The following is a 25,042-nucleotide window of genomic DNA, read 5'->3' on the forward strand; positions in this document are numbered from 1 at the left end:
ATATTTTTTACTTTTGATACTACTCTATATTTTATCAATTACATTTACTTTTGATAGTTAAGTATATTTAAAAACATATACATTTAGATTTTTACTCAAGTAGTATTTTACTGGGTGACTTTCACTTTTACTTGAGTCATTTTCTATTAAAGATATCTTTACTTCTACTCAAGCATTACAATTGGGTACTTTTTCCACCACATTGTGTTCAGTAGGGTGAAACGTTAAAACATGTTCGTAATAGCAATAGAGACTTCACTAAAACCTATAGGAGCCTGAGTCATCACATTACAGCAAAACATGGTCTATTCAACATTCCTTTCCAAACTAACCATACCTGTATGACTAGTGAATGTCAAAGTGTAAATATTGCTTGTTCACAAAGGCATTAATTCAGAATAGATTGCGCTCTCTCTCTCTCAACATGCGGACGGACACACAGCGCCCCCTAGTATTGCTTGGTGGTTTTGTCTTTGGAGTGTTGAAATGATGCAATGCAGAAGTACACAACTCACGGTCCTCTTGGGCCACAGTCCATAGCTGCAGAAAGTAGTTTGGGGGTGGGGGGGGGGGGGGGAATTGCCGGTGCTAAAGATGTCTAGATTGGTCCGCTAATACAGGACTAGTAAAGGCCCAGTACTCTACTTTTGTGAACATTTTTTAACAAAATGTATTTGAGTGTTTACCAGCATTTGTAACTTCAGTGTGATAATTCTGTACAAAACAGTTAATCTGAATATAAAAAGTACTTGCTTGATATGTTTTCCAGTTTCTTGAAATACTTTGCAAATGCAACGTATTTCTTGAACACTATTCATTTCATTCCTTTTCCATAGACTCTTATCCAGAGCAACTTACCATAGTGAGTGCATACATTTTCATACTTTTCTTATACTGGTCCCCCATGGGAATCCAAGCCACAACTCTAGCATTGCAAACGCTATTCTCTACCAACTGAGCCACATCACATCCTCACAAACCACTTGATGTCTCCATGTACTCAGTTACTGTATTGGTCATTGTTTTTCTTCTTGGTGATGGAAAGTCTACCGGTACAAACCTAGATGACCAGCCTATGTACAATACAGTAATGTACATTTACATTAAGTGGTTTGTAAGGATGGTAAATTAATGCGCACGAAAACTGGTTGTTTTCCATGTCATTTGATCAAGAAAAATATTTAATGTGATGTGGATGTTTTGTGTGTTTGCCCATAACCCTTCACCTTTTGATGTAAATGTTTGAGGACAGGGTTTTGTTCATTTCTAGATTCCATTAGAATGACAATCATAGAAAAAGGCACAAGGCAACAATTTACAATTCCAACTATTGAATCCTGCAAGATACTGTTCTTAATTATACAACTACATTTTTTGCCAAAGCAGAGATACTGATTTTTTTTTTTGCCCATGCTACAGACGTCTATATCGGTCTGCTAATACTAGTAAAGGCCCAGTGCACTACTAAAATGTATTTTTATAATATATTTTATTACAAAAAAAATGGTATTCTGATTTTCCAGCACCCTCAGCACCTCTACTCCCTGCGGCAATGCCACAGTCCTGCTTTTAATCCATGCCTTGCATTTAATTCATCAATTTGTGTCATTAATTGGCCGGCAGACAATGCAGCCCTTGAAGACCTGATTTTGTTATTTTATATAATCCCCCCCAACACGACCAGGTAGAAAATAATAGTATTTCTGCCCTTTGCGGTCCAGAAAGAGCAGCCCTGCTCTACTGTGCATTCATTTGTGACTATGTTTCGTCATTTCTCCAAGACAGAAAGAGAGAGAGAGACCGTGGCTGTGCCAAGGGATGTAGCTCTCTCCTTTTCTCTTATTCTGTCCTGGAATACTGAGATTCCAAAGGGAGCATCGTCTGGAACAATGATATTCGCAAGGCCTCTGGGACATGTACTGCTGGAGTCACCAGCTAGCAACGTGCACATGGCGATTGTCATCAAACAAGAACAAAAATACAACTCAAGAGTTGATTTCCTGTGTTTTCCTCTCACTCCTCCCTGATAGGTGGTTACCTGATAATTGTGCAGTGTCACAGGTTTCAAGTGTTTCACTGTTTTCTCTTAAATTATTTTAAAAATCCTACAAAGTTCTACCCCTCTTCCAAGAGCTGGGTTGTTATTAGTGGGTTTTGCGTTTGGATTCCGTTACGATCGGCCCGGCGAATTCCACAAAGTCGTCTATGAGAACTGGCCATGCCCCTGACAGGAAGGAAACATATGATTAGAGGGCATTTTACTGACTGTCTTGCTCCAGGTAGAAGTTGCCCTTAGCACAGATCTGAGAAAAGCAGGCTCTCTCTACAACTTAACTGTCAGCATTGGGGAAAAGGCCAAACTGACCTTAAATCAGTGTCTAAGAGCAACTTCATTCTGGATCATCTAGAGCAGTGGTCACCAAACCTGGTCCAGGAGAGCTACAGGGTCTGCAGGCTTTTGTTTCGGCCCAGTACTGAATCACCTGATTAATCTAATTTACAGCTCATCAGAACCTTGATAAGCTGAATCAGGTGTATTGGTGCTGAGCTAGAACAAAAGCCTTCCCACTCAGTAACTTTCCAGGTCCAGGGTTGATGACTACTGCATTCTGCCATTGTGTATATTCAGTTGAGGGCAATGTTGCACCGCACTTTTGCAGACAGCAATGAACCATGACTACTCTGAGCCCTACCAAATACACTCCAGGTAACCAAGGGTTTTAAACTCACCCTCCTCGTCGTAATTTGACATGTCGTCTGCGATTATGTTGCCAAAATCCAAGAGTAAGTTCCATGTGTCTTTGGGACTCGATCTTTTGTGGTGTTCCTACGTAAAACACGAGAAAACCAGAAATTTTATACATGTGCTTTTCTTAATACTAATTTCTGTGTTCTATTTATGTGCTTTTCTATGAACCAATTTCTGTGTTCATGCAAGTGAATGACTGAACGAATCCTCACTATCAGTAGCTGAAATTTGGCAGTACGCCCAGAACCAAGTTTTGAGAACGCAAGATATCTCAGTTTCAAGGTGTCAGCTTAGAGAGAAGAAGCCTCGTGAGGTATTGGTCAGTTACATGTTATGAAACAGTATTGGTTGGTCACATGAATGAAATAAAATGGTAATGATTCATTCATTATGCTAAATCATGCAAATGTAACTTGTCTGTGTATAGCCGTCTATAAGACAACTGCCGGGACTGCCCCAGCAGAGCTTCTGTCAGACGTTCACTATGGTGCATTAAGTTGGTTGGAACCTCTCCAGCGAGCTGACAAAAAACAATGATTCATTTAACATTGCCTTCGAGTGTCCCTGTGTAAGAATTTCCACAACAATTGCACAGTAGAAAACAAGACACAGGATGTACCTAACAAATAGCATCAAATGTAACGTTAGATAGGGATGCATAGCATTACTCACTCACCAATAGGAAACTGTTCCAGAGGCCCAGGAACTTAAAATGATCTGTCAGTACCAGGTTCCAGTAGGCCACAGCCATCTCTAGATCTAAAACACAGCAAGAATCACACCTTGCTATCTCACTTTAGTTGAATCAGGTGTGTTCTCACTTGGTTGAAACAAAAGCCTGGGCACCACCCTTCGATGTCCTCAGGACCAGAGTTGAGAAACACTGATGCAACTACAGTACAGTAACTCTTGTGAACACTGATGTAACTACAGTACAGTAACTCTTGTGAACACTGATGATGTAACCAACTCATCTGTGCTTACCTAAACCCTTCTGTCCAGAGTTGAACGTGAACTGGTAGAAGTCCTTGAACTTGACGCTGTCTTTCAGCTCCTGTTCTAATCTGGGAAGAAGAGCCTTCAGCTTCTCTGGGCTGTCGCACCTGGAGAGAAGAGAAACAGAGTGGGCAAGTCAGTGGATATCTCTATCAAAAGCATACCACAAACACCCACACACAAACCTCATCTAATCCAGGAGGTTCCTAAACTGTTCTTGTGCTACGATCTACTACCCATCATTTGGGTTCCCCAGGGCCATGTTCTGTGGGCACAAACAGGATAACCTTTTGAAGTGAAAGTTGTCCAATAAGAACACTCATTTTCAATATCCATTTAAAAACAAGTTTCCGTAGGACTCAGAGGTAACCTATGCTGACTTGGCTTCATACCAAACATGAAGACACAGTATTAATAATGCCAATGTTGACTTAGTCAAAATATAGCACCTCACCCCACCATGGGAATACACACGAACAACCCCACAAAAACATGCTCTGGCTATAACCAATATCACACTGTCATGCCCCCAAACTGAGCTGCGTCGCAGAGTGATGACATCACCACGCGCTCACCCCAGTTCAGACCTGCCGTCAAGGAACTCCTTCTTGCTGAACTCGCACTGGGTGGTGGCCCGGAACTTCCACTCCACCACCAGGACTCTGATGCAGGTCGGGTCCAGGGTGAGGTCATCGCAGAACTGCTGTTGATGCAATCTTATTCTCATCTTATTCTCATCCTGGGGATCTGTGGAAATATATGTGTATATAAATAAACACACACAGTCCAGAAATCACTATCGTAGGGATCTGAGAGACCACAAACACACATTTCCTCTTCTGGTGAACAAGATAAGCAATACAATGCATAACACCACAAATACATAATACACACACACTTACGAAACCATAACAGACACACAATCTTTGACACACATAATCTCTGCGTGCTCTATTCCTCCAGAACTTCCCCCACTTGCCTTTGTAGCAGTTGTAGAGCTGTTCCAGCTTCTTCTCCACGGAAGATTGCATGGATTCCTTATAGTAGAGGTCTGGTTCTGGAAGTAGTTGTCTGTGACCACCTCTAGTTTCCAGTCATTCTGGAAAACAATGCAGTTTAATATATATATATACACATATATATAGATAGATATGAAATAGTTAATTTTTTTTTACAAGTGGTAGATGCGATTTTCAAGAGTGTCTGCCCCAGATAGTTTCCTTAGAGACATTAAAAATAATTACCAAGATGCCCTTGATCCGATTGAGGAAATTTGGTTTATTTGAAAATAATTACTTTTTGTTGATAACGTATTGTTGAAAGCACGTAGGCAATATTATTTACTGTGTTGATAGGGGAGTAGGCTAGTGTACAATAACGTAATTTGATGTGCTAGTATTATTTATTTAATGGATGGATTAAATTGTAAATGATAATATACACTCGTGGTGCTATAGGATATATACATATTTTACATTGTAATACATGCCATTGTGTTCAGGAGCTATGGGTTTATTTTCCACTGTCACTAGGCCTACACATTCACACTCAAACTGAATTGAATGGGGGATACATACCTACTTTTCACTGAAGAACGGAACCAGGTACGACATACAGCTTCGATCAAAGACCTTAAAATCATGCCTGACAAGATCAATAAAATCAGAACGGTATCCTAATATAGTGTGCATACAGGAGTAGCCTATTCTACAATAATGTAACTGCGTGTGCTTGTATGATTTATATAATTGATAAATGAAATTGTAAATGTAGATGGGTACGCTACGTCATTCAATGATTACGGTATTGTACAAGGTAGATACAGGAGTAGCCTGTAGTCTACAATAATAATGTCATTGAATGTGCTATAGTATCATTTATTTCATTGATAAAGGAAATTGTAAATGGGGATGGGTAGGCTACTTCATTCAGTGACAACAGAATGTCTTGTTATCTCGGAGTATGTTAATGAAGGCTTTTCAGCTGTTGAACTATAGCAAGGTCGAACTCATTTCTAAATCTAGCTTTCTTTTAGTCAAGAGGTGATGAGCTAGAGCAACCAATCAGTGTCACTTTGGATGATCTACCTACCACCCATACTGCTCTCCCTCCACAAGCAACCACATCCTCCTCTCAACGGTTATTGTCACAGCCATGTATATCCCCCCTCAAGCCGATACCACGGCAGCCCTCAAGAACTTCACTGGACTCTATGCAAACTGGAAACCATATATCCGGAGGCTGCATTTATTGTAGCTGGGGATTTAAACAAAGAAAATTTGAGGATAAGGCTATCTAAATTCTATCAGCATATTGCTTGTAGTACCCGTGCTGGCAAAACACTGGATCACCGCTACTCTAACTTCCACGATGCATACAAAGCCCACCACCACCCTCCGTTTGGCAAATCTGACCACGATTCCATTTTGCTTCTCCCCTCCTATAGGAAGAAACTCAAACAGGATGTACCTGTGACATGTTCCTGGTAGCCTCAGAGAATAATATAGATTTATACGCTGATTCAGTGAGTGAGTTTATAAGAAAGTGCATAGGAGATGATGTACCCACTGTGACTGTTAAAACCTACCCTAACCAGAAACCGTGGATAGATGGCGGCATTCGTGCAAAACTGAAAGCGTGAACCACCGCATTCAACCATGGAAAGATGACCGGGACTATGGCCGAATACAAACAGTGTAGTTATTCCCTCCGCAAGTCAATAAAACAAGCATAATGTCAGTATAGGGACAAAGTGGAGTCGCAATTCAACGGCTCAGACACGAGACGTATGTGGCAGGGTCTAAAGACAATCATGGACTACAAAAAGAAAATCAGCCATGTCACGGACACCGACGTCTTGCTTCCAGACAAACTAAACACCTTTGAGGATAATACAGTGCCACCGACGCGGCCCACTACCAAGGACTGTGGGCTTTCCTTCTCTGTGGCAAGGATACAACATTTCCACTTCGCTGATCCTCAACACTGGGGCCCCACAAGGGTGCATGCTCAGCCCCCTCCTGTACTCCCTGTTCACCCATGACTGTGTGGCCATACACACCTCCAACTCAATCATCAAGTTTGCAGACAACACAACAGTAGTAGGCTTGATCACCAACAAGGACGAGACAGCCTATAGGGAGGAGGTGTATTGTCAGGAAAACAACCTCTCACTCAACATCAACAAAACAAAGGAGATGATGGTGGACTTCAGGAAACAGCAGAGGGAGCACCCCCCTATCCACATCAACGGGACAGCAGTGGAGAAGGTGGAAAGTTAAGTTCCTTGGTGTACACATCACGGACAAACTGAAATGGTCCACTCACACAGACAGCGTGGTGAAGAAGTCGCAACAGCACTCTTCAACCTCAGGAGGCTGAAAAAATTTGGCTTGTCACCTAAAATCCACAAACTTCTACAGATGCACAATTGAGAGCTGTGTACATGTGCAAATACTGTGCCAAATCATATGTGAAGAATGCAACAAAGATGCAGAATCATCTGGCCAGGTGCATGAAGTTCCTTCAGCACTCACAACAAGCAACCACTGACAAAAGTCCCTCTACTTCTATTCAAGGTGAAAATGATGAATCAGAAACCTTATCGATAGCAACAGCTCATGGTCCTCCTGGAATCTGAAGTTTTTTTGACCCAATGGAGGAACGTAGTCAGAGAAATGCTGATGAATGTCTTGCTCGAGCTGCGTATGCAACTGGTTCACCTCTGATGCTCACAGGCAATGTGTATTGGAAGAGATTTCTGAATTTCTCGCCCAGAATCCAAACAGACATTCTTTATCTACTCATTTGCTGGATGCAGTTCAACATAGTTTAAGTGGAGTATGCAACTGGTTCACCTCTGATGCTCACAGGCAATGTGTATTGGAAGAGATTTCTGAATGTTCTTCGCCCAGCATACACCCCTCCAAACAGACATGCTTTATCTACTCATTTGCTGGATGCAGTTCAACATAGTTTAAGTGAAGGTCAAGCAAATCATAGAGAAAGCAGACTGTATTGCAATCATCTCTGATGGGTGTTCGAATGTTCGTGGGCAAGGAATAATTAACTATATGATCTCCACCCCTCAACCAGTATCTCTACATTGCAGATGAGCTGAAGCCAGTTATCAATGACCTTGGGCCACAGAAGGTATTTGCACTGGTGACAGACAATGCTGCGAACATGAAGGCTGCTTGGTCTAAAGTGGAGGAGTCCTACCCTCACATCACACCCATTGGCTGTGCTGCTCATGCCTTGAATCTGCTCCTCAAGGACATCATGGCACTGAAAACAACAGATACACTCTACAAGAGAGCCAAGGAAATGGTTAGGTATGTGAAGGGTAATCAAGTTATAGCAGAAATCTACCTCACCATGCAAAGTGAGAAGAATAAGAGCACCACATTGAAGCTGCCCAGCAACACCTTTTGAGGTGGTGGTGTCATCATGTTTGAAATGAAATGGCCATGTGGACAGCACCCATCAGGAGGATCCTCCTGGATTATGTATTTTGGGAGAGAACGGAAAGCAGCCTGAAACCTATAGCAGTAGCCATTGCACATATTGAGGGAGACAATGCCATCCTGTCTGATGTTCAGACTCTGCTTGCAGATGTAAGAGAAGAAATCCATACTGCCCTGCTCACTTCACTGTTGCCCCAAGCAGAGGAAACTGCAGTTCTGAAATACATCAAAAAGTGTGAAGACTTCTGCCTGAACCCCATACACGCTGCAGCGTACATGTTGGACCCCAAGTATGCTTGCAAGAGCTTCCTGTCTGGTGCAGAGATCAACAAGGCCTATTGCGTCATCACTACCGTGTCTTGCCACCTTGGCCTGGATGAGGGCAAGGTTCTTGGCAGTCTGGCGAAGTACACTTCCAAGCAAGGGCTTTGGGATGGAGATGCCATATGGCAGTCGTGCCAACATATCTCATCAGCCACCTGGTGGAAGGGACTTTGTGGATCTGAGGCTCTTTCCCCTGTTGCCTCCATCATCCTCCAAATCCCACCAACATCAGCCGCCTCAGAGCGCAACTGGTCCTTGTTTGGGAACACACACACCAAAGCATGCAACTGGTCCTTGTTTGGGAACACACACACCAAAGCATGCAACTGGTCCTTGTTTGGGAACACACACACCAAAGCATGCAACTGGTCCTTGTTTGGGAACACACACACCAAAGCATGCAACTGGTCCTTGTTTGGGAACACACACACACCAAAGCATGCAACTGGTCCTTGTTTGGGAACACACACACCAAAGCATGCAACTGGCTGACCAATACAAGGGTTGAAAAATTGGTGACCGTCCGGGCAAATTTGAGGCGTTTTGAGCCTGACAACGAGCCATCCTCAACAAGGTTGGAAAGTGACAGTGAAGATGAGGCCTCAGTCTGATGTTCAAGAGGTGGACATAGAGAAAGTCCAGGGAGAAGACATGGAATCCTGAGAGGAAGACAACCAAAGCTTTAATTTCTAGACTATCATTTTACAGATGTATGTTGAAAACAATTTTTGGGAGATGCGATGGATCATTTCATTCAAGCCTGTTCAGTGAAATCATCCCATGTGAGTCAACTCATTTAATTAGAGTTCAATTCATAACTAAATAGTTTTTATTTGATTTCTATTGGTATGCATCCTGCATACCTTAACAAATTATGTCTACTTATGATAAGGTAAAAGGTTTATGTTTCTGTCTCCATGTGATATGGTAAATATATCTAATGCAAAAAACATCTACATTTAAATGGTATTTATATTAATTTGCATATATTCCCATTAATTCCCACGGACAGTTTCCACCTCTGAATATTCCCCAAAATATGCAACCCTAGGTCTACCGTATCAAAAGCTTTGCCCAACTCAATGAAAATAGCAGCACAATATTGCTTAGAATCAAGGGCAATGGTGATGTCATTGAGGACCTTTAAGGTTGCAGTGACACATCCATAACCTGAGAAAAAAACAGATTGCATATCCGAAAGAATACTATAGACATCAAGAAAGCCAGTCAGTTTTTCCAACACTTTTAATAAACAGGGCAAAATAGGTCTATAACAGTTAGGATCAGCTTGATCTCCCCCTTTAAATAAAGGACAGACCGTAGCTGCCTTCCAAGCAATGGGAACCTCCCCAGAAAGGAGAGACTGGTTAAAAAGGTCAGAGATAGGCTTTGTACAGAAACATGAAATAAGTTGTTTTTTTTAAAGAAAAATAAAGTATAAAATGACCTGAGAAGGATAATTTGGTGTGAAAATGGACTAAATTCAGTCAAATGTAAAATGTATTTAAAATAAGACACTTTTCCAAAAACTAGACATCTTAGTCCTCAGAATAATAGTTGATTTTGCAGATGCATCATGGTTTTGTAACTCAATTTGCTACAGATTATTATTATTATTTTTTAAACTAGTTTAATGAAAATCACCCACACTGGTCTCAACATAGTATTCAGATCTAAATGTAATGTATTAAAATCAAATGTATTTATAAAGCCCTTCTTACATCAGCTGATGTCACAAAGTGCTGTACAGAAACTCAGCCAGTATTAAGCATACAAAGGTACATATTAATTCTCATCTCATTCGGGAATGCACAAACACCATATACTTATTTTTAAAGTCTTTCTCTAAACAGTGCCAATCAAAATGTATTTGTCACATGCGCCTAATACAACAGGTGTAGTAGACCTTACAGTGAAATGCTTATTTACAAGCCCTTAGCCAACAATACAGTGAAGAAAATACCTAGAAATAAAAGTAAATAATAATTAAAGAGCAGCAGTAAAATAACAATAGCGAGGCTATATACAGGCGGTACCGGTTAGGCGAGGTAATTGAGGAAATATGTGCATGTAGGTAGAGTTAAAGTGACTATGCATAGATAATAAACAGAGAGTAGCAGCAGCGTAAAAGAGGGGTCTGGGTAGCCCTTTGATTAGCGGTTCAGGAGTCTTATGTCTTGGGGGTAGAAGCTGTTAAGAAGCCTTTTGGACCTAGACTTGGCGCTCCGGTACCCTCTCCACTACATGCATGTATTGTAATAAACGATAGAAATTTACGGTTGACTCCACAATCTAAGTTCATCAATCACAATAAATTAAAGGATTGGGGTATAACACACACGGTGATGTTTCCTCTGACCACTGATCTGAAGTCAATGCTGCAACTACATCCAAATGTTAAGGTAAAGATCCAGTGAAGACTAGCTGTTCCAAAGTCAGTGTGTATATAGAGATGGCTGAGCTTGTATACCAGCTATATCACTGAACAGGTGACTCATTATGACACTGACCTCTGATTTGTGATGATTTCAAATGGATCCTTACGATCACAAACTGTTTCTTTGCAACTTTAGCAGTTAAAAATAGGATTTTGTGTCAGTTTCAAATCCCGGAAAAGGGTCTTATAAAACGCCGAACACCTGGAGACCAATGGAAGAACGCGGGAAAGGAGGTCCTAAGGGCGTGGCTTTAGTAGCACGGATTGCTTGCGTCATGTTAAAACTATCCAATCCGAAACATCAGATATTAGACACCGCCAAGATTGGTTTGAGAGAACGGATGGTAAAACTGCTTAAGAGGATTTCGAGTTTACTACTAACAAAGTCAATAGACTTTTGGTCGTTGTCGATTGAAAGGGGGACATTTATTAACGTGACATGCGAAAGGAGGATTTGTCTATCTAGCGATCGATATAATAGCCTACGTGCTTTAAAAGTTGGAGGTAGCTTGTTATGTTAGCAAGTAAGCTAACCATTTGCAACTGCTAATTTAGTGCTTTGACCGAGTTGTCTAGCATGCTACTACTGTAGGTACTTCCCGTTGTTTATACCAACTAATTTATCCATCAACTGATCATCAAAATATTAGTCGTGCTCTTGTAACTAGCCAGTAATACAGCTGTATATATTTCGCTCGCATGTTTGTGTTAAGAATTGCAAGCGTAGCTAGTTAACATTTATGCCGTTTTATATTAGTTATGTTTGCAGATATATTTCTAAATAACATTACCGTTATAATATCCTCAGGCAGTGGTTTGCGCTGGCTAAGCTCACTCTCCCAGTCTTCGCTTTTCGACCACTTATTAATGGCACGTTTTATTTAAGCTTTATTATAACTAGCTATACATTTACTTTTTTTATTTTATTTATCGCCCGTGGCCTTCAAGCGCGAGTAATATTATTCATAGTTATTAGCAAGCTAGGTGACTAGCGAGGTTACTTTGAAAAGCATCCATTTTGAGATTGAGACATGATTGACCAGAAAGCTGACTAACTGTAATTCCTAAAGGTCCACGTATGCTCCGCAATAAAAAAAATTACATCTGTCTGGTGCGTGGATTATTGGGTTGCTTAGAAACCTAAATGTATTAGCTAGCTATTATTCCAGAATCACGATAATTTGGCGTCTAGTTTTGTTTCCTGTTTGGCGATAGGGATTTATACCTCCTCTTCCTCTGTCCTCGATGCCAACAAAAACAGCCGCCGAAGAAGCAGAAGAAAAGAGTGCACTTGTAAGTGCACTTCAAGTTAAACCTTTTAATTGCTCGGTCATTCCTGCTTGCAAATGCATGTTAGCTTCTATTAGTATAACCACAAAATATCAAATTGGATCAGTTTTCTTATACACAATCGTTTTGCACTCGGAATCGTCTCAAAACGTGCCTCAATGAATTAGCTAATGTTAGCTAGCCTGTAATATCACTAATGTTAGGTAGATAGCTAGCATCAGTTAGTCCCTTGTGCGAGCTAGCTAGTCATCGCAGGGTGTTAAATGGAAACAAATTCTCATTACGACAAGTAATCAGCCACCCAGGCACCTTTTATTGTTGTAGTTGGCTAGCAATTTCTGCTCTGCTTGTAAACTTCGTGGGGAATTTCGGGTCTAGGACGTGGTCAACACCTACTAACGTTAGGCCTTACAGTTTGATGAAATTATGAAAGTTATGATAAAATATCATAAATATTAAAACATGAACGTCTGATACGCATCACAGCTGACCAGTCTCAGCACTTTGGAATATGCAATCGAAGTTGACTTGCAAAGATAATTTAGTCGACTAGTAATGTTTTTGTTCTGGCAATAGCGAGGCTGTAGCCAGCTAGTGGTGCTTTTGTGCAATAGCTATGTTGCTTATAAACAGGCAGGCTTTGCTTCTTGATCAATAACGCAATCTGCTGCCTACCTTTGCAAACATTTAATGTATAATATGCAGTTCGTATAAATGTGCAATAGTTTGGCTGTGAAGAAAATGGTTATATCAGGGATTGTGAACTGTCCCATAACACCCATAGGCCTATACAACTGTCACACACGGTGAGGGATTAAATGTTTTTTTTTTTAATGCAAATCACGATTTTCTTTTTTTGCTCTCCATACCAAAGCCAGTCTACTTTCTCCAATGCCACCCTGACCTGATGGAATTTTAAGCAGGTTAACCCCAATTTAAAATAGTTTGTTTTCCAGCAGTGTATACTTCTATACACCCAGACGGCTACAATTCCAGAGCATTAACCAAATCAAATTTACATTTTATTGGTCACATATGTTTGTGCTTTTAGGTCTGACAGCGCAGTAATATCTAACAAGTGATCAAACAATTCCACAACAACTACCTAATACACACATTTAAAGGGATGGAATAAGAATATGTACATATAAATATATGGATGAGTGCTGATTGAGCGGCATAGGCAAGATGGTATAAAATAGTATATACATATGAGATGAGTAATGTAAGATATGTAAACATTATTCAAGTCGCATCATTTAATGTGACTAGTGATCCATTTATTAAAGTGGGCAATGATTCAAGTCTGTAAGTAGGCAGCAGCTGTGTGTTAGTGATGGCTGTTTTTCAGTCTCTCAGTCCCAGCTTTGATGCACCTGTACTGATCTCACCTTCTGGATGGTAGCGGGGTGAACAGTCAGTGGCTCGGGTGGTTGTTGTCATTGATGAACTTTATGGCCTTCCTGTGACATCGGGTGGGCAGGTAGTTTGGCCTCGGTGATGCGTTGTGCAGACCGCACCACCCTCTGGAGAGCCTTGCGGTTGAGGGCGGTGCAGTTGCCGTACCAGGCGGTGGTACAGCCGGACAGGATTCTCTCAATTGTGCATCTGTAAATGTTTGTGAGGGTTTTAGGTGACAAGCCAAATTTCTTCAGCCTCCTGAGGTTGAAGAGTCACTGTTGCACCTTCTTCACCACACTGTGTGAGTGGATCATTTCATTAGACAGCCGGCTCCATCATGGTTGCTCTCTGTTTCAGGAAAGTAATTGGTGACTTATCAGAGGAGGATAATGGCCAAAGATGTGAGTCTGATCAGAGACAACCAGGTGCAGTGTTTTTCCATGCTGGTCCTGATTCAATACAGACACCAGCAGTTGAGATTTTACTGGAGTAGATGTTGATGATGGTTTTCCCACAGGTTGGTCTGATGGAAACCAATGGAGAATTGAAGGTTTTCATTGACCAGAATCGGAGTCCTAGTAAAGGTGAGCAAAACAGTGTGTTGTGTTCCAGATTGGTTTCATTCAATACCGGTCTCTGTCAGATATGTCTCAACTCAACAGCAGGGGGCAATGAGACTGCACAGATGTAGCCCATCTCGTTTTACTCATTTGAAAACATTCTGCTTATCTAATCATAGGCTCCATAATCAGACAGGTGTTCTATAGATTCTGGGTACACTCAGAATTTCCATTGGGTCAGTAAGCTTACATCCTATAGGGCCTCCTGTCCCCTGAAGCCATCGACCTGAGAACTGGATATGAAAAGAGGCAGCCATTTTGTGGACAGTGGTTCCAGGTAACCCTGGTGTTGACTCTGTCCCCTCTCAGGTGTCCTGTCTCTGGTTGCTGTCCATCCTGTGTCAATCCCCATGGCCAAACAACTACTGCCTAAAACCCTGGGGCCCTCCAATGTCAACATTGCTCCACACATGGTGAGTGTGTCCGTTTCCCAGGCCCCCTATTGCATCTACCACAGAAATATCTCAACCACAGACTTGATGACAAAGTATTTTATTTTGACACAGTGTGGTGGTGTGCAGGTTGTTATTTGCTCTCAGACATTGCAAGCACAACCTTCTTAACTGCAAGCTCACCACTTAAACACACTTGCTGAAATCTCTACACAGTTTAAACCACACACACAATCCATGGTGTCTAAGCCCCATCCATTATCATTGTGACGTGACCGGGGGTGAGCCTAAGCTGATCAACCTCTGCAGTCAGCAGGATTACTCCCATCATCCCGTTACATACATGGTAATATATAATATATAATGGGGAACAGCTTATGCTTCACCCGATGACCAGCCCGTAGATAGTGGAATACATCACCTACCTGGCCTGCCTCCCATAACAACTATAAGCAGGAAGTTCTCTTCACCTTATCACCCCAGAGTAGGTTCACTCCACCACAGGCACTTGGTACATTATGAGTCAGCTGCATAATGCTCTTTCCATCTTTCCTGCTGGTCTTGAGGGAGACACACTTGTCACGCCATGATGTCGTGAGTCAGTTCAGATTGCTCTGTAGGTATATGTACTGTATGATGACTGCTTGGTGCAAAGTAAGTTGCTCTATGGGAATAATAAAGATTTTCTATTTTACTCTAAAACTAAAATGGTTGGGCCCTCTCTTCCCACCTCCCCCACTCCCTGTAGGTGATTGGTACGCCCCAGAGGCCCAGTGTTTCCAGTGCCATACTTGTGAACAGCCCTCAAACACCCAACTCCCAGTTCCTCACACAGAGCCAGCCGGCCGACGCGTCGCCATGGTCCTCGGGGTGAGTCACTACCCCCCCAAAAAAATGTCTACCCCACATCCTGGCAGGTCACTTAAGATGCACCCCCTCCTCTCTGTTCATTGATAGAGAAGCTATTTGAGCACCTAGCTGGTTTTAGGTGTTTAGGTATTGTGTGCTTCTGTGTGCGATATACCAGTGGAATCTAGAAGTAAACAGCTTTTTGATCACTTCTTTGTCCACAGGAAGCGTGGTAAGAAGGGGGAGAAGAATGGCAAGGGCCTGAGACATTTCTCCATGAAGGTGTGTGAGAAGGTGCAGAAAAAGGTGTAACCACCTACAACGAGGTGGCAGACGAGCTGGTGGCGGAGTTCAGCGCTGCAGACAACCACATCTCCCCCAACGACTCAGTGAGTACTGAAGCTGTATGCACACACTGCATAGGGCTATACCTCAGAGCAGGCATGGGAGGTATTTATGACATCCCTTCTTCTCAGGTAGAATTCTCCATTATGACATCGCACATTCTGTCTGACTGAATAGGTCCTCATCATCGATTTTGCTGCTGGGGGTCAAGAAGACCCCTAGCTCTATTAAAACCATTGACAACTACATGCCATTTTCAAGGGATTGTTAAATAAATGTAATAACTATTTGGTTTTAATATAATCTATTGAATATCTATCAATAAAAACGTGGTCAGATAAAGCAGATGCTAAACTACAGGACTGTTTTGCTAGCACAGACTGGAATATGTTCCGGGATTCCTCCGATGGCATTGAGGAGTACACCTCATCAGTCTTTGGCTTCATCAATAAGTGCATCAATGACGTCGTCCCCACAGTGACCGTACGTACATACTCCAACCAGAAGTCATGGATTACAGGCAACATCCGCACTGAGCTAAAGGCTAGAGCTGTCGCTTTCAAGTTGCGGAACTCTAACCCGGAAGCTTATAAGAAATCCCGCTATGCCCTCTGACAAACCATCAAACAGGCAAAGCGTCAATACAGGACAACGATCGAATTGTACTACACCGGCTCTAATGCTCATCGGATGTGGCAGGGCTTGCAAACCATTACAGACTACAAAGGAAAGCACAGCCGAGAGCTGCCCAGTGACATGAGCCTACCATACGAGTTAAACTAATTTTATGCTCGCTTCTAGGCAAATAATTCTGAAACATGCATGAGAGCACCAGCTGTTCCCGGAAGACTGTGATCAAGCTCTCCCTAGCCGATGTGAGTAAGACCTTTAAACAGGTCAATATTCACAAGGCCAGATGGATTACCAGGACGTGTACTGCGAGCATGCGCCGACCGGCTGGCAAGTGTCTTCACTGACATTTTCAACCTCTCCCTGCCCGAGTCAGTAATACCAACATGTTTTAAGCAGACCACCATAGTGCCTGTGCCCAAGAACACTAAGGTAACCTGCCTAAATGACTACCGACCTGTAGCACTCACTTCTGTAGCCATGAAGTGCTTTGAAAGGCTGGTCATGGCTCACATCAACACCATTATCCCATAAACCCTAAACCCACTCCAATTTGCATATTGCCCCAACAGATTCATAGACGATGCAATCTCTATTGCACTCCACACTGCCCTTTCCCACCTGGACAAAAGGAACACCTATGTGAGAATGCTATTCTTTGACTACAGCTCAGCGTTCAACACCATAGTGCCCTCAAAGCTCATCAATCCACATCACCAACAAACATGGTCCAAGCACACCAAGACAGTTGTGAAAAGGACACGAAAAAACCTATTCCCCCTCAGGAAACTGAAAATACTTGGCATGGGTCCTCAGATCCTCAAAATGTTCTACATCTGCACCATTGAGAGCATCCTGACTGGTTGCATCATTGCCTGGTATGGCAACTGCTCGGCCTCCGACCACAAGGCACTACAGAGGGTCGTGCGTACGGCCCAGCACATCACTGGAGCCAAGCTTCCTGCCGTCCAGGACCCCTTTACCAGGCGGTGTCAGAGGAAGGCCCTAAAAACTGTCAAAGACTCCAGCCACCCAAGTCATAGACTGTACCGGGGCGCCAAGTCTTGGTCCAAGAGGCTTCTGAACAGCTTCTGCCCCCAAGCCATAAGACTCATGAACATCTAATCAGATGGCTACCCAGACTATTTGCATTGCCCCCCATTATGACACCCCTCTCTCTGACAGAACACCTCATTATGGCATCACTCTCTGACATAACACCTCATTATGACACCCCTCTCTCTGACAGAACACCTCATTATGGCATCACTCTCTCACAGACCTCATCATTATGACACCCCTCTCTCTGACAGAACTCCTCATTATGACACCCCTCTCTCTGACAGAACTCCTCATTATGACACCCCTCTCTCTGACAGAACTCCTCATTATGACACCCCTCTCTCTGACAGAACACCTCATTATGGCATCACTCTCTGACAGAACACCTCATTATGGCATCACTCTCTGACAGAACACCTCATTATGGCATCACTCTCTGACAGAACACCTCATTATGGCATCACTCTCTGACAGAACACCTCATTATGGCATCACTCTCTGACAGAACACCTCATTATGGCATCACTCTCTGACAGAACACCTCATTATGGCATCACTCTCTGACAGAACACCTCATTATGGCATCACTCTCTGACAGAACACCTCATTATGGCATCACTCTCTGACAGAACACCTCATTATGGCATCACTCTCTGACAGAACACCTCATTATGGCATCACTCTCTTACAGAACTCCTCATTATGGCATCACTCTCTTACAGAACTCCTCATTATGGCATCACTCTCTTAAAGAACTCTTCATTATGGCATCACTCTCTTACAGAACTCCTCATTATGGCATCACTCTCTTACAGAACTCCTCATTATGGCATCACTCTCTTACAGAACTCCTCATTATGACACCCCTCGCTCTGACAGAACACCTCATTATGGCATCACTCTCTTACAGAACTCCTCATTATGACACCCCTCTCTCTGACAGAACACCTCATTATGGCATCACTCTCTGACAGAATTCCTCATTATGACACCCCTCTCTCTGACAGAACACCTCATTATGGCATCACTCTCTCACAGACCTCCTCATTATGACACCCCTCTCTCTGACAGAACACCTCATTATGGCATCACTCTCTGACAGAACACCTCATTATGGCATCACTCTCTTACAGACCTCCTCATTATGACACCTCTCTCTCTGACAGACCTCCTCATTATGACACCCCTCTCTCTGACAGAACTCCTCATTATGACATCACTCTCTGACAGAACACCTCATTATGGCATCACTCTCTGACAGAACACCTCATTATGGCATCACTCTCTGACAGAACACCTCATTTTGGCATCACTCTCTCACAGACCTCCTCATTATGACACCCCTCTCTCTGACAGAACACCTCATTATGGCATCACTCTCTGACAGAACACCTCATTATGGCATCACTCTCTTACAGACCTCCTCATTATGACACCTCTCTCTCTGACAGAACACCTCATTATGGCATCACTCTCTTACAGAACTCCTCATTATGGCATCACTCTCTTACAGAACTCCTCATTATGACACTCCTCTCTCTGACAGAACACCTCATTATGGCATCACTCTCTGACAGAACTCCTCATTATGGCATCACTCTCTCACAGACCTCCTCATTATGACACCTCTCTCTTACAGAACTCCTCATTATGGCATCACTCTCTTACAGAACTCCTCATTATGGCATCACTCTCTTACAGAACTCCTCATTATGGCATCACTCTTACATAACTCCTCATTATGACACCCCTCTCTCTGACAGAACACCTCATTATGGCATCACTCTCTTACATAACTCCTCATTATGGCATCACTCTTACATAACTCCTCATTATGACACCCCTCTCTCTGACAGAACACCTCATTATGGCATCACTCTCTTACAGAACTCCTCATTATGACACCCCTCTCTCTGACAGAACTTTACTGTCACTTTCTCTCAGACAGAACACATCATTGTGGCATCGCTCAGACAAAACAAACCTCTTTAAGACGTCACAATTTCACAGACACAACAAACATGTTTAGGAAATAAAGATTCTCTGACATGGTCTTCCACAAGCCTAATTTACTTACGCTACTACCGCTTCAGTGTTTGGATATCAAACGTCCTCTCTCGTCCACATAGGGTTTTGCATCCACATTCACCTCCTCGAAAACTTCTGCTGTGATTTTGAAATCCATGTGCGGACATTCCGGGAGGTAGATGGCACGGAAGTTGTAAATTAGGCTTTAGGACACTGGTTTTCTTACGAAATCACCTCACAAATCCATTGTAAGCTCTCTGCATACACACAGGAATAAAAGTCAGAGATGAACCTCTTCCCCCTCTCCTTGTAGCATGTGTACGACCAGAAGAACATCCGACGGCGTGTGTATGACGCGCTCAACGTGCTCATGGCCATGAACATCATCTCTAAAGAGAAGAAAGAGATCAAGTGGATTGGTCTGCCTACCAACTCAGCCCAGGAGTGCCAGAACCTAGAGGTAAGTCTATGCACACACACACACACACACACAACACTGGCCAACTATGAACTCTCCTCACTCCCCCTTTTCTCTTATGTTCTGACACCCTGTCTGCATTCTGCTCTTCCTTTGTAGGTGGAGAGACAAAGGCGACTGGAGAGAATCAAGCAGAAACAGTCACAACTCCAAGAACTCATATTACAGGTGATCATAGGACAAGCCTGCCTCATAGACGACAATACAATCAATGATTAAGGGAAGCATAAAATACAAGACCACGGGTTGACTTAACATTATTCTAACATTCTCTCCATGATGTTCCTCTCCTGCAGCAAATAGCCTTTAAGAACCTGGTGCAGCGGAACAGACAGACGGAACAGCAGGCCAACAGACCTCCACCCCCCAACTCTCTCATCCACCTCCCCTTCATCATCATCAACACCAGCAAGAAGACAGTCATCGACTGTAGCATCTCAAACGACAAGTGAGTGACTGTGTGTGTGTTGGTATATGCCAGTGTAAATTGATCATCAATTTAAGTAATGTAAAGACATTTTATTATCCAACATCGAGGCCATGGCAACACACCGATTGAGTTTTTCATGGTTGACTGTTTGTAATGAATTTATTTGTGTTCTATCCATGCTATTATAGTCTTAATTTCTTCCTCTCCCATTCTGCTGTGTTCAGGTTTGAGTACCTGTTTAACTTCGACAACATGTTTGAGATCCACGACGATATTGAGGTGCTGAAGCGCATGGGCATGGCCTGTGGCCTGGAGGTGGGCAAGTGTTCCCCGGAGGACCTGAAGGTGGCACGCAGCCTGGTGCCCAAAGCCCTGGAGCCCTACGTCACAGGTCAGAGGTCATAGGGATCAGGGGTCATAGCGCATACTTAAACTTCATGCCCAGATCATCTGTCATAGCTTGAGCCATCGAGCTACACACAATCTCTATTAAAGTAAGTGAATTGGGCATTGTAAAACATTGATAATTCGGGGTACATTGGCTATGAGAAACAAGGGCCTGTGTGGTTCTCTCTAAGGTCTATATGTGAATGTGTGTACTACTGTCTGTCACAGAGATGGCCCAGGGTCCCATCAGTAATGTCTACATCACTGGAGGATCCTCCACCAACGGGCGGCGCCATCACGGCCAGGGCAGGTGAGTCTCTCTCCTCTTAGTCAGGCTTGCCATCTGCACTTTCACATAGAAATATATGGTAACTCTTAGGGAGGTAACAATTCACCAATACGCATCGGTCCCCGATTCAAATGTTTAAGATACAAGTGCATCAGTCCGTGGACCCCAACCCGATCCAAATGTAGTGGTTACGAATCAGCAGTTCACACATTTCTTTAGCTCATATTACATCATCTCTTGTGACAACTGATGCCTCCTCTCCTTCAGTGTGGAACTGCATGTAACTGTATTGACAGTCATTGATCTACAAGACATTTTGCATGCTGAACAACCTCAGGGAATATTGGTAGGCTCGTCAAACTGCGCACTGTGCCCAGCTTTGCACACTGACCAACGGGAGGTAAAAGGCCTGTCCCTGATCTTGCACATTGCGCAGCAGCTTAAGCATTCAAATGCTAAAATGACTTGCGTGATATTAGGCTTTATTAGTTGAGTGACAACTTGTGTAATTAGTTGATTGTTACCTATGCCTTGTTGAAAATGGTGTTTTACCAGAAATAAAAAGTAATCTACCCGGAGACAAGTAATCTGGCTATACCTGCTGAACGTGGCTTACAATAGATGTTATTTTGATTGTTCAGGTTCACCATCAGCAATTCTTTTGGTAGTTTTTCAGATATACAGGGTTAAGTGGATAATTTCATAACGAGGACAGCAATCACTTTTGCGAGGCGCACTGCATGGCTGAAGCCAGAGGAGAAGAGATCACCACTCTCTAAAAATGTCCAAACCATTTGGTTTTGAGATGGGAGGGTGGGAAATCCAAAGTCGTGCTAAATATTCATTGGCTATGTCATAACTAATCTGTAAATAATAAATATTGATATGTTACTAGCTCAAACACAATCTGCAAAAATGACAAGTTAATTAGTGGGTGATGGTGGTTTCAGATAGGCTACATTGCCACACCTAAGCCGATAGTGGTAGTGAGTGGTTGATGCTTAGTCTCCCTTATGGCTCAGCTCAGGTGCCTATATAGTACGTACACCATAGTAGTCGGCTCAGCTCAGGTGCCTATATAGTACGTACACCATAGTAGTCGGCTCAGACAGATCCAGCTCATGAGCGTCATCAGCAGCAGATTTCAGATCGGAGCCCATGTGTCTAGATATAGTGCCTTCGGAAAGTATTCAGACCCCCTTGACTTTTTCCATATTTTGTTACATTACAGCCTGTATCTAAAATAAATTAAATTAAAAAATCTCTAATCTACACACAATAATACCCCATGATGAGAAAGCGGAAAAAAACAGGTTTTTAGACATTTTTTTGCAAATGTATTAAAAATACAAAACAGAAATACCTAATTTACATAAGTATTCAGACCCTTTGATATGAGACTCAAAATTGAGCTCAGGTGTATCCTGTTTCCATTGATCATCCTTGAGATGTTTCTACAACTTGATTGGAGTTCCACTTGTGGTAAATTCAATTGATTAGACATGATTTAGAAAGGTGCACACACCTGTCTATATAACGTCCCACAGTTGACAGTGCATGTCAGAGCAAAAACCAAGCCATGAGGTTGAAGGAATTATCCGTAGAGATCAGAGACAGGATTTTGTCAAGGCACAGATTTGGGGAAAGGTAGCAAAAAATGTCTGCAGCATTGAAGGTCCCCAAGAACACAGTGGCCTCCATCATTCTTAAATGGAAGAAGTTTGGAACCACCAAGACTCTACCTAGAATTGGCCACCCGGCCAAACTGAGCAATCGGGGGAGAACGACCTTGGTCAGGGAGATGACCAAGAACCCGATGGTCACTCTGACAGACTTCCTCTGTGGAGATGGGAGAACCTTCCAGAAGGACCGCCATCTCTGCAGCACTCCACCAATCAGGCCTTTATGGTAGAGTGGCCAGACGAAAGCCACTCCTCTGTTCATCATGTAGCCCGCTTGGCGTTTTCCAGAGCAAAGAACAGAGGTCCTTGATGAAAACCTGCTCCAGAGCACTCTGGGTCTCAGACTGGGGGCGAAGGTTCACCTTCCAACAGGACAATGACCCTAAGCACACAGCCAAGACAACGCTGCTGTGGCTTTTGAGCCAACTCTCTGAATATCCGTGAGTAACCCAGCCAGAGCCCGGACTTGAACCTGATCGAACATCTCTGGAGAGACCTGAAAATAGCTCTGTACCAACGCTCCCCGTGTAAGCTGACAGAGCTTGAGAGGATCTGCAGAGAGGAATGTGAGAAACTTCTCAAATGCAGGTGTGCCAAGCTTGCTGCGCCATACCCAAGAAGCCTTGAGGCTGCCAACGGTGCTTCAACAAAGTACTACTGAGTAAAGGGTCTGAATACTTATGTAAATGTGATATTTCAGTTATTTATTTTAAAACCTGTTTTTTGCTTTGTCGTTATGGGGTATTGTGTGTAGATTGATGAGGGGGAAAAACATTTAATCATAGAATAAGGGAGGTGATAAGAACAAGGCTGTAACCTAACAAATAGTTAAGGGGTCTGAATACTTTACGAAGCCACTGTAGGTATAGAATTGTCCTGAAATGGAAAGATGCACATCCCTACTAACTACTACTCTCTTCTTCCCCCCCTGTATCTCTCTGTAGTGACAGCGGTGCAGATGGTCCCCTGGCCTCCAGCTCTAATGACTCTCACTACAGCAGCTCCCGTGTTGAGACCCCCGTGTCGTACATGGGGGATGATGACGAGGAGGACGACTACGACGAGAACGACGATGAAGATTAACTTTCTGCCGCGCCAAGCCTCTCAAACAAGCAGTCTGTCTCTTTTTCTCGCCCTGTCTCTCTCTCTCTTTCTCTCTCCCTGAGTATTTCTCCCCCTCCGAGTATCTTTCTCTCTCTCTCTGTAAGGGGCGTTGAATAATGTTTTTCTGGGTATGAAGAGTGTGCAGCCCTCTTCTCCTCAGAGGGGGTGGTCCTGAATCACATGCTGCACATTGGCTCTCTGGGAAGTGTAGTCTATGGCTTTGGCAATGCTGCAGCATTTCTCTGTCTATTATCACCCTCTTCTTGGCCAGCCACCCAGCTGGAGAATAAAGGGAAAAGAAACATCTTCCAGACAACCCACTGCTGTTGGAGAATGTATAGTGTTCCTTGTGTGTGAAATAGTTAGCTTTGTTATGTTTTGATTTCTTTGGACAGACTCAATGGTGAACTACTGTTTCAAGATGGCTGCCAGTGCAACTGCCCCCAGACCGCTGGCTCAGAAGACACTCACTGGATCCAAAATGTCCGGTTTAGTCGCCACAACGCCCTAAGAAAATTTGGGACTGCATTTCAAAAGTGTGGACACTGTTTTGTTATCCCCCTCTTTTGTGGCATTGATATCAATGGGCTGGTGTGTTGGGCTAGCTTCCTCTCATTCTGTAGGCAGCTGCTTTTCTGGTCCTTATTTGTTTTAAGTTTTGGAGTGCGCCCTTCCGGACCATGGTAGTGTTTACAAGTGACGGGCACGAGCGAGGAAAATAACTCTCCTACCCACGCTCCCCTATAGGAAAATGTTAAGCTTTGTGTTTGAATGATGTAAACGGATCCTATGAAGATTGTAGTTTATAACATCCTTTACAGGTCAGTGGCGGAAGGAAGACCTGGATATTATTGATGTATCTAAGATGTGGGTTGTATAGGTCTGTCTCCATGAACCCCCTTCGAAGATCTCCTCTTCTTTTTTTAACTGAACAACATGTACTGACTCTTCCAAACGACATTTTCTGTAATCTAATATAATTTTGTCAATTAAATATAGGGAATGTTTTAACAAGTTTACTTCAGTTAGTGGTTTTGTGCGGTGTTATAATCTGAAAAGCATATGGTATTTTGCACTACTCAA

The 25,042-nt window shown here is 43.0% G+C and overlaps 2 protein-coding genes across 2 annotated transcripts; one reads left to right on the top strand and one right to left on the bottom strand.

The window, feature by feature from the left end:
* On the bottom strand, positions 1–11,314 carry LOC135519013 (DCN1-like protein 2). The gene is made up of 7 exons (XM_064944047.1): positions 11,046–11,314; positions 4,725–4,844; positions 4,321–4,492; positions 3,734–3,852; positions 3,426–3,508; positions 2,731–2,827; positions 1–2,224 (listed from the first exon to the last, which is right to left on the bottom strand). The coding sequence occupies exons 2-7, from the start codon at positions 4,774–4,776 to the stop codon at positions 2,145–2,147; spliced, it is 603 nt and encodes a 200-aa protein (XP_064800119.1). The 5' UTR covers positions 4,777–4,844; positions 11,046–11,314; the 3' UTR covers positions 1–2,144.
* LOC135519011 (transcription factor Dp-1-like) lies at positions 11,275–24,978 on the top strand. The gene is given in 13 exon segments (XM_064944045.1): positions 11,275–11,316; positions 14,021–14,064; positions 14,181–14,247; positions 14,593–14,696; positions 15,424–15,545; positions 15,749–15,822; positions 15,825–15,913; positions 19,903–20,049; positions 20,167–20,235; positions 20,364–20,515; positions 20,722–20,888; positions 21,113–21,194; positions 23,800–24,978. Coding segments are annotated over 12 exon segments (1,224 nt in total). The 5' UTR covers positions 11,275–11,316; positions 14,021–14,052; the 3' UTR covers positions 23,939–24,978.
* The last annotated feature ends 64 nt before the right edge of the window (positions 24,979–25,042 follow it).

The sequence above is a fragment of the Oncorhynchus masou genome, chromosome 29, assembly GCF_036934945.1.
Source record: "Oncorhynchus masou masou isolate Uvic2021 chromosome 29, UVic_Omas_1.1, whole genome shotgun sequence".
NCBI classification, from domain to species: Eukaryota; Metazoa; Chordata; class Actinopteri; order Salmoniformes; family Salmonidae; genus Oncorhynchus; species Oncorhynchus masou.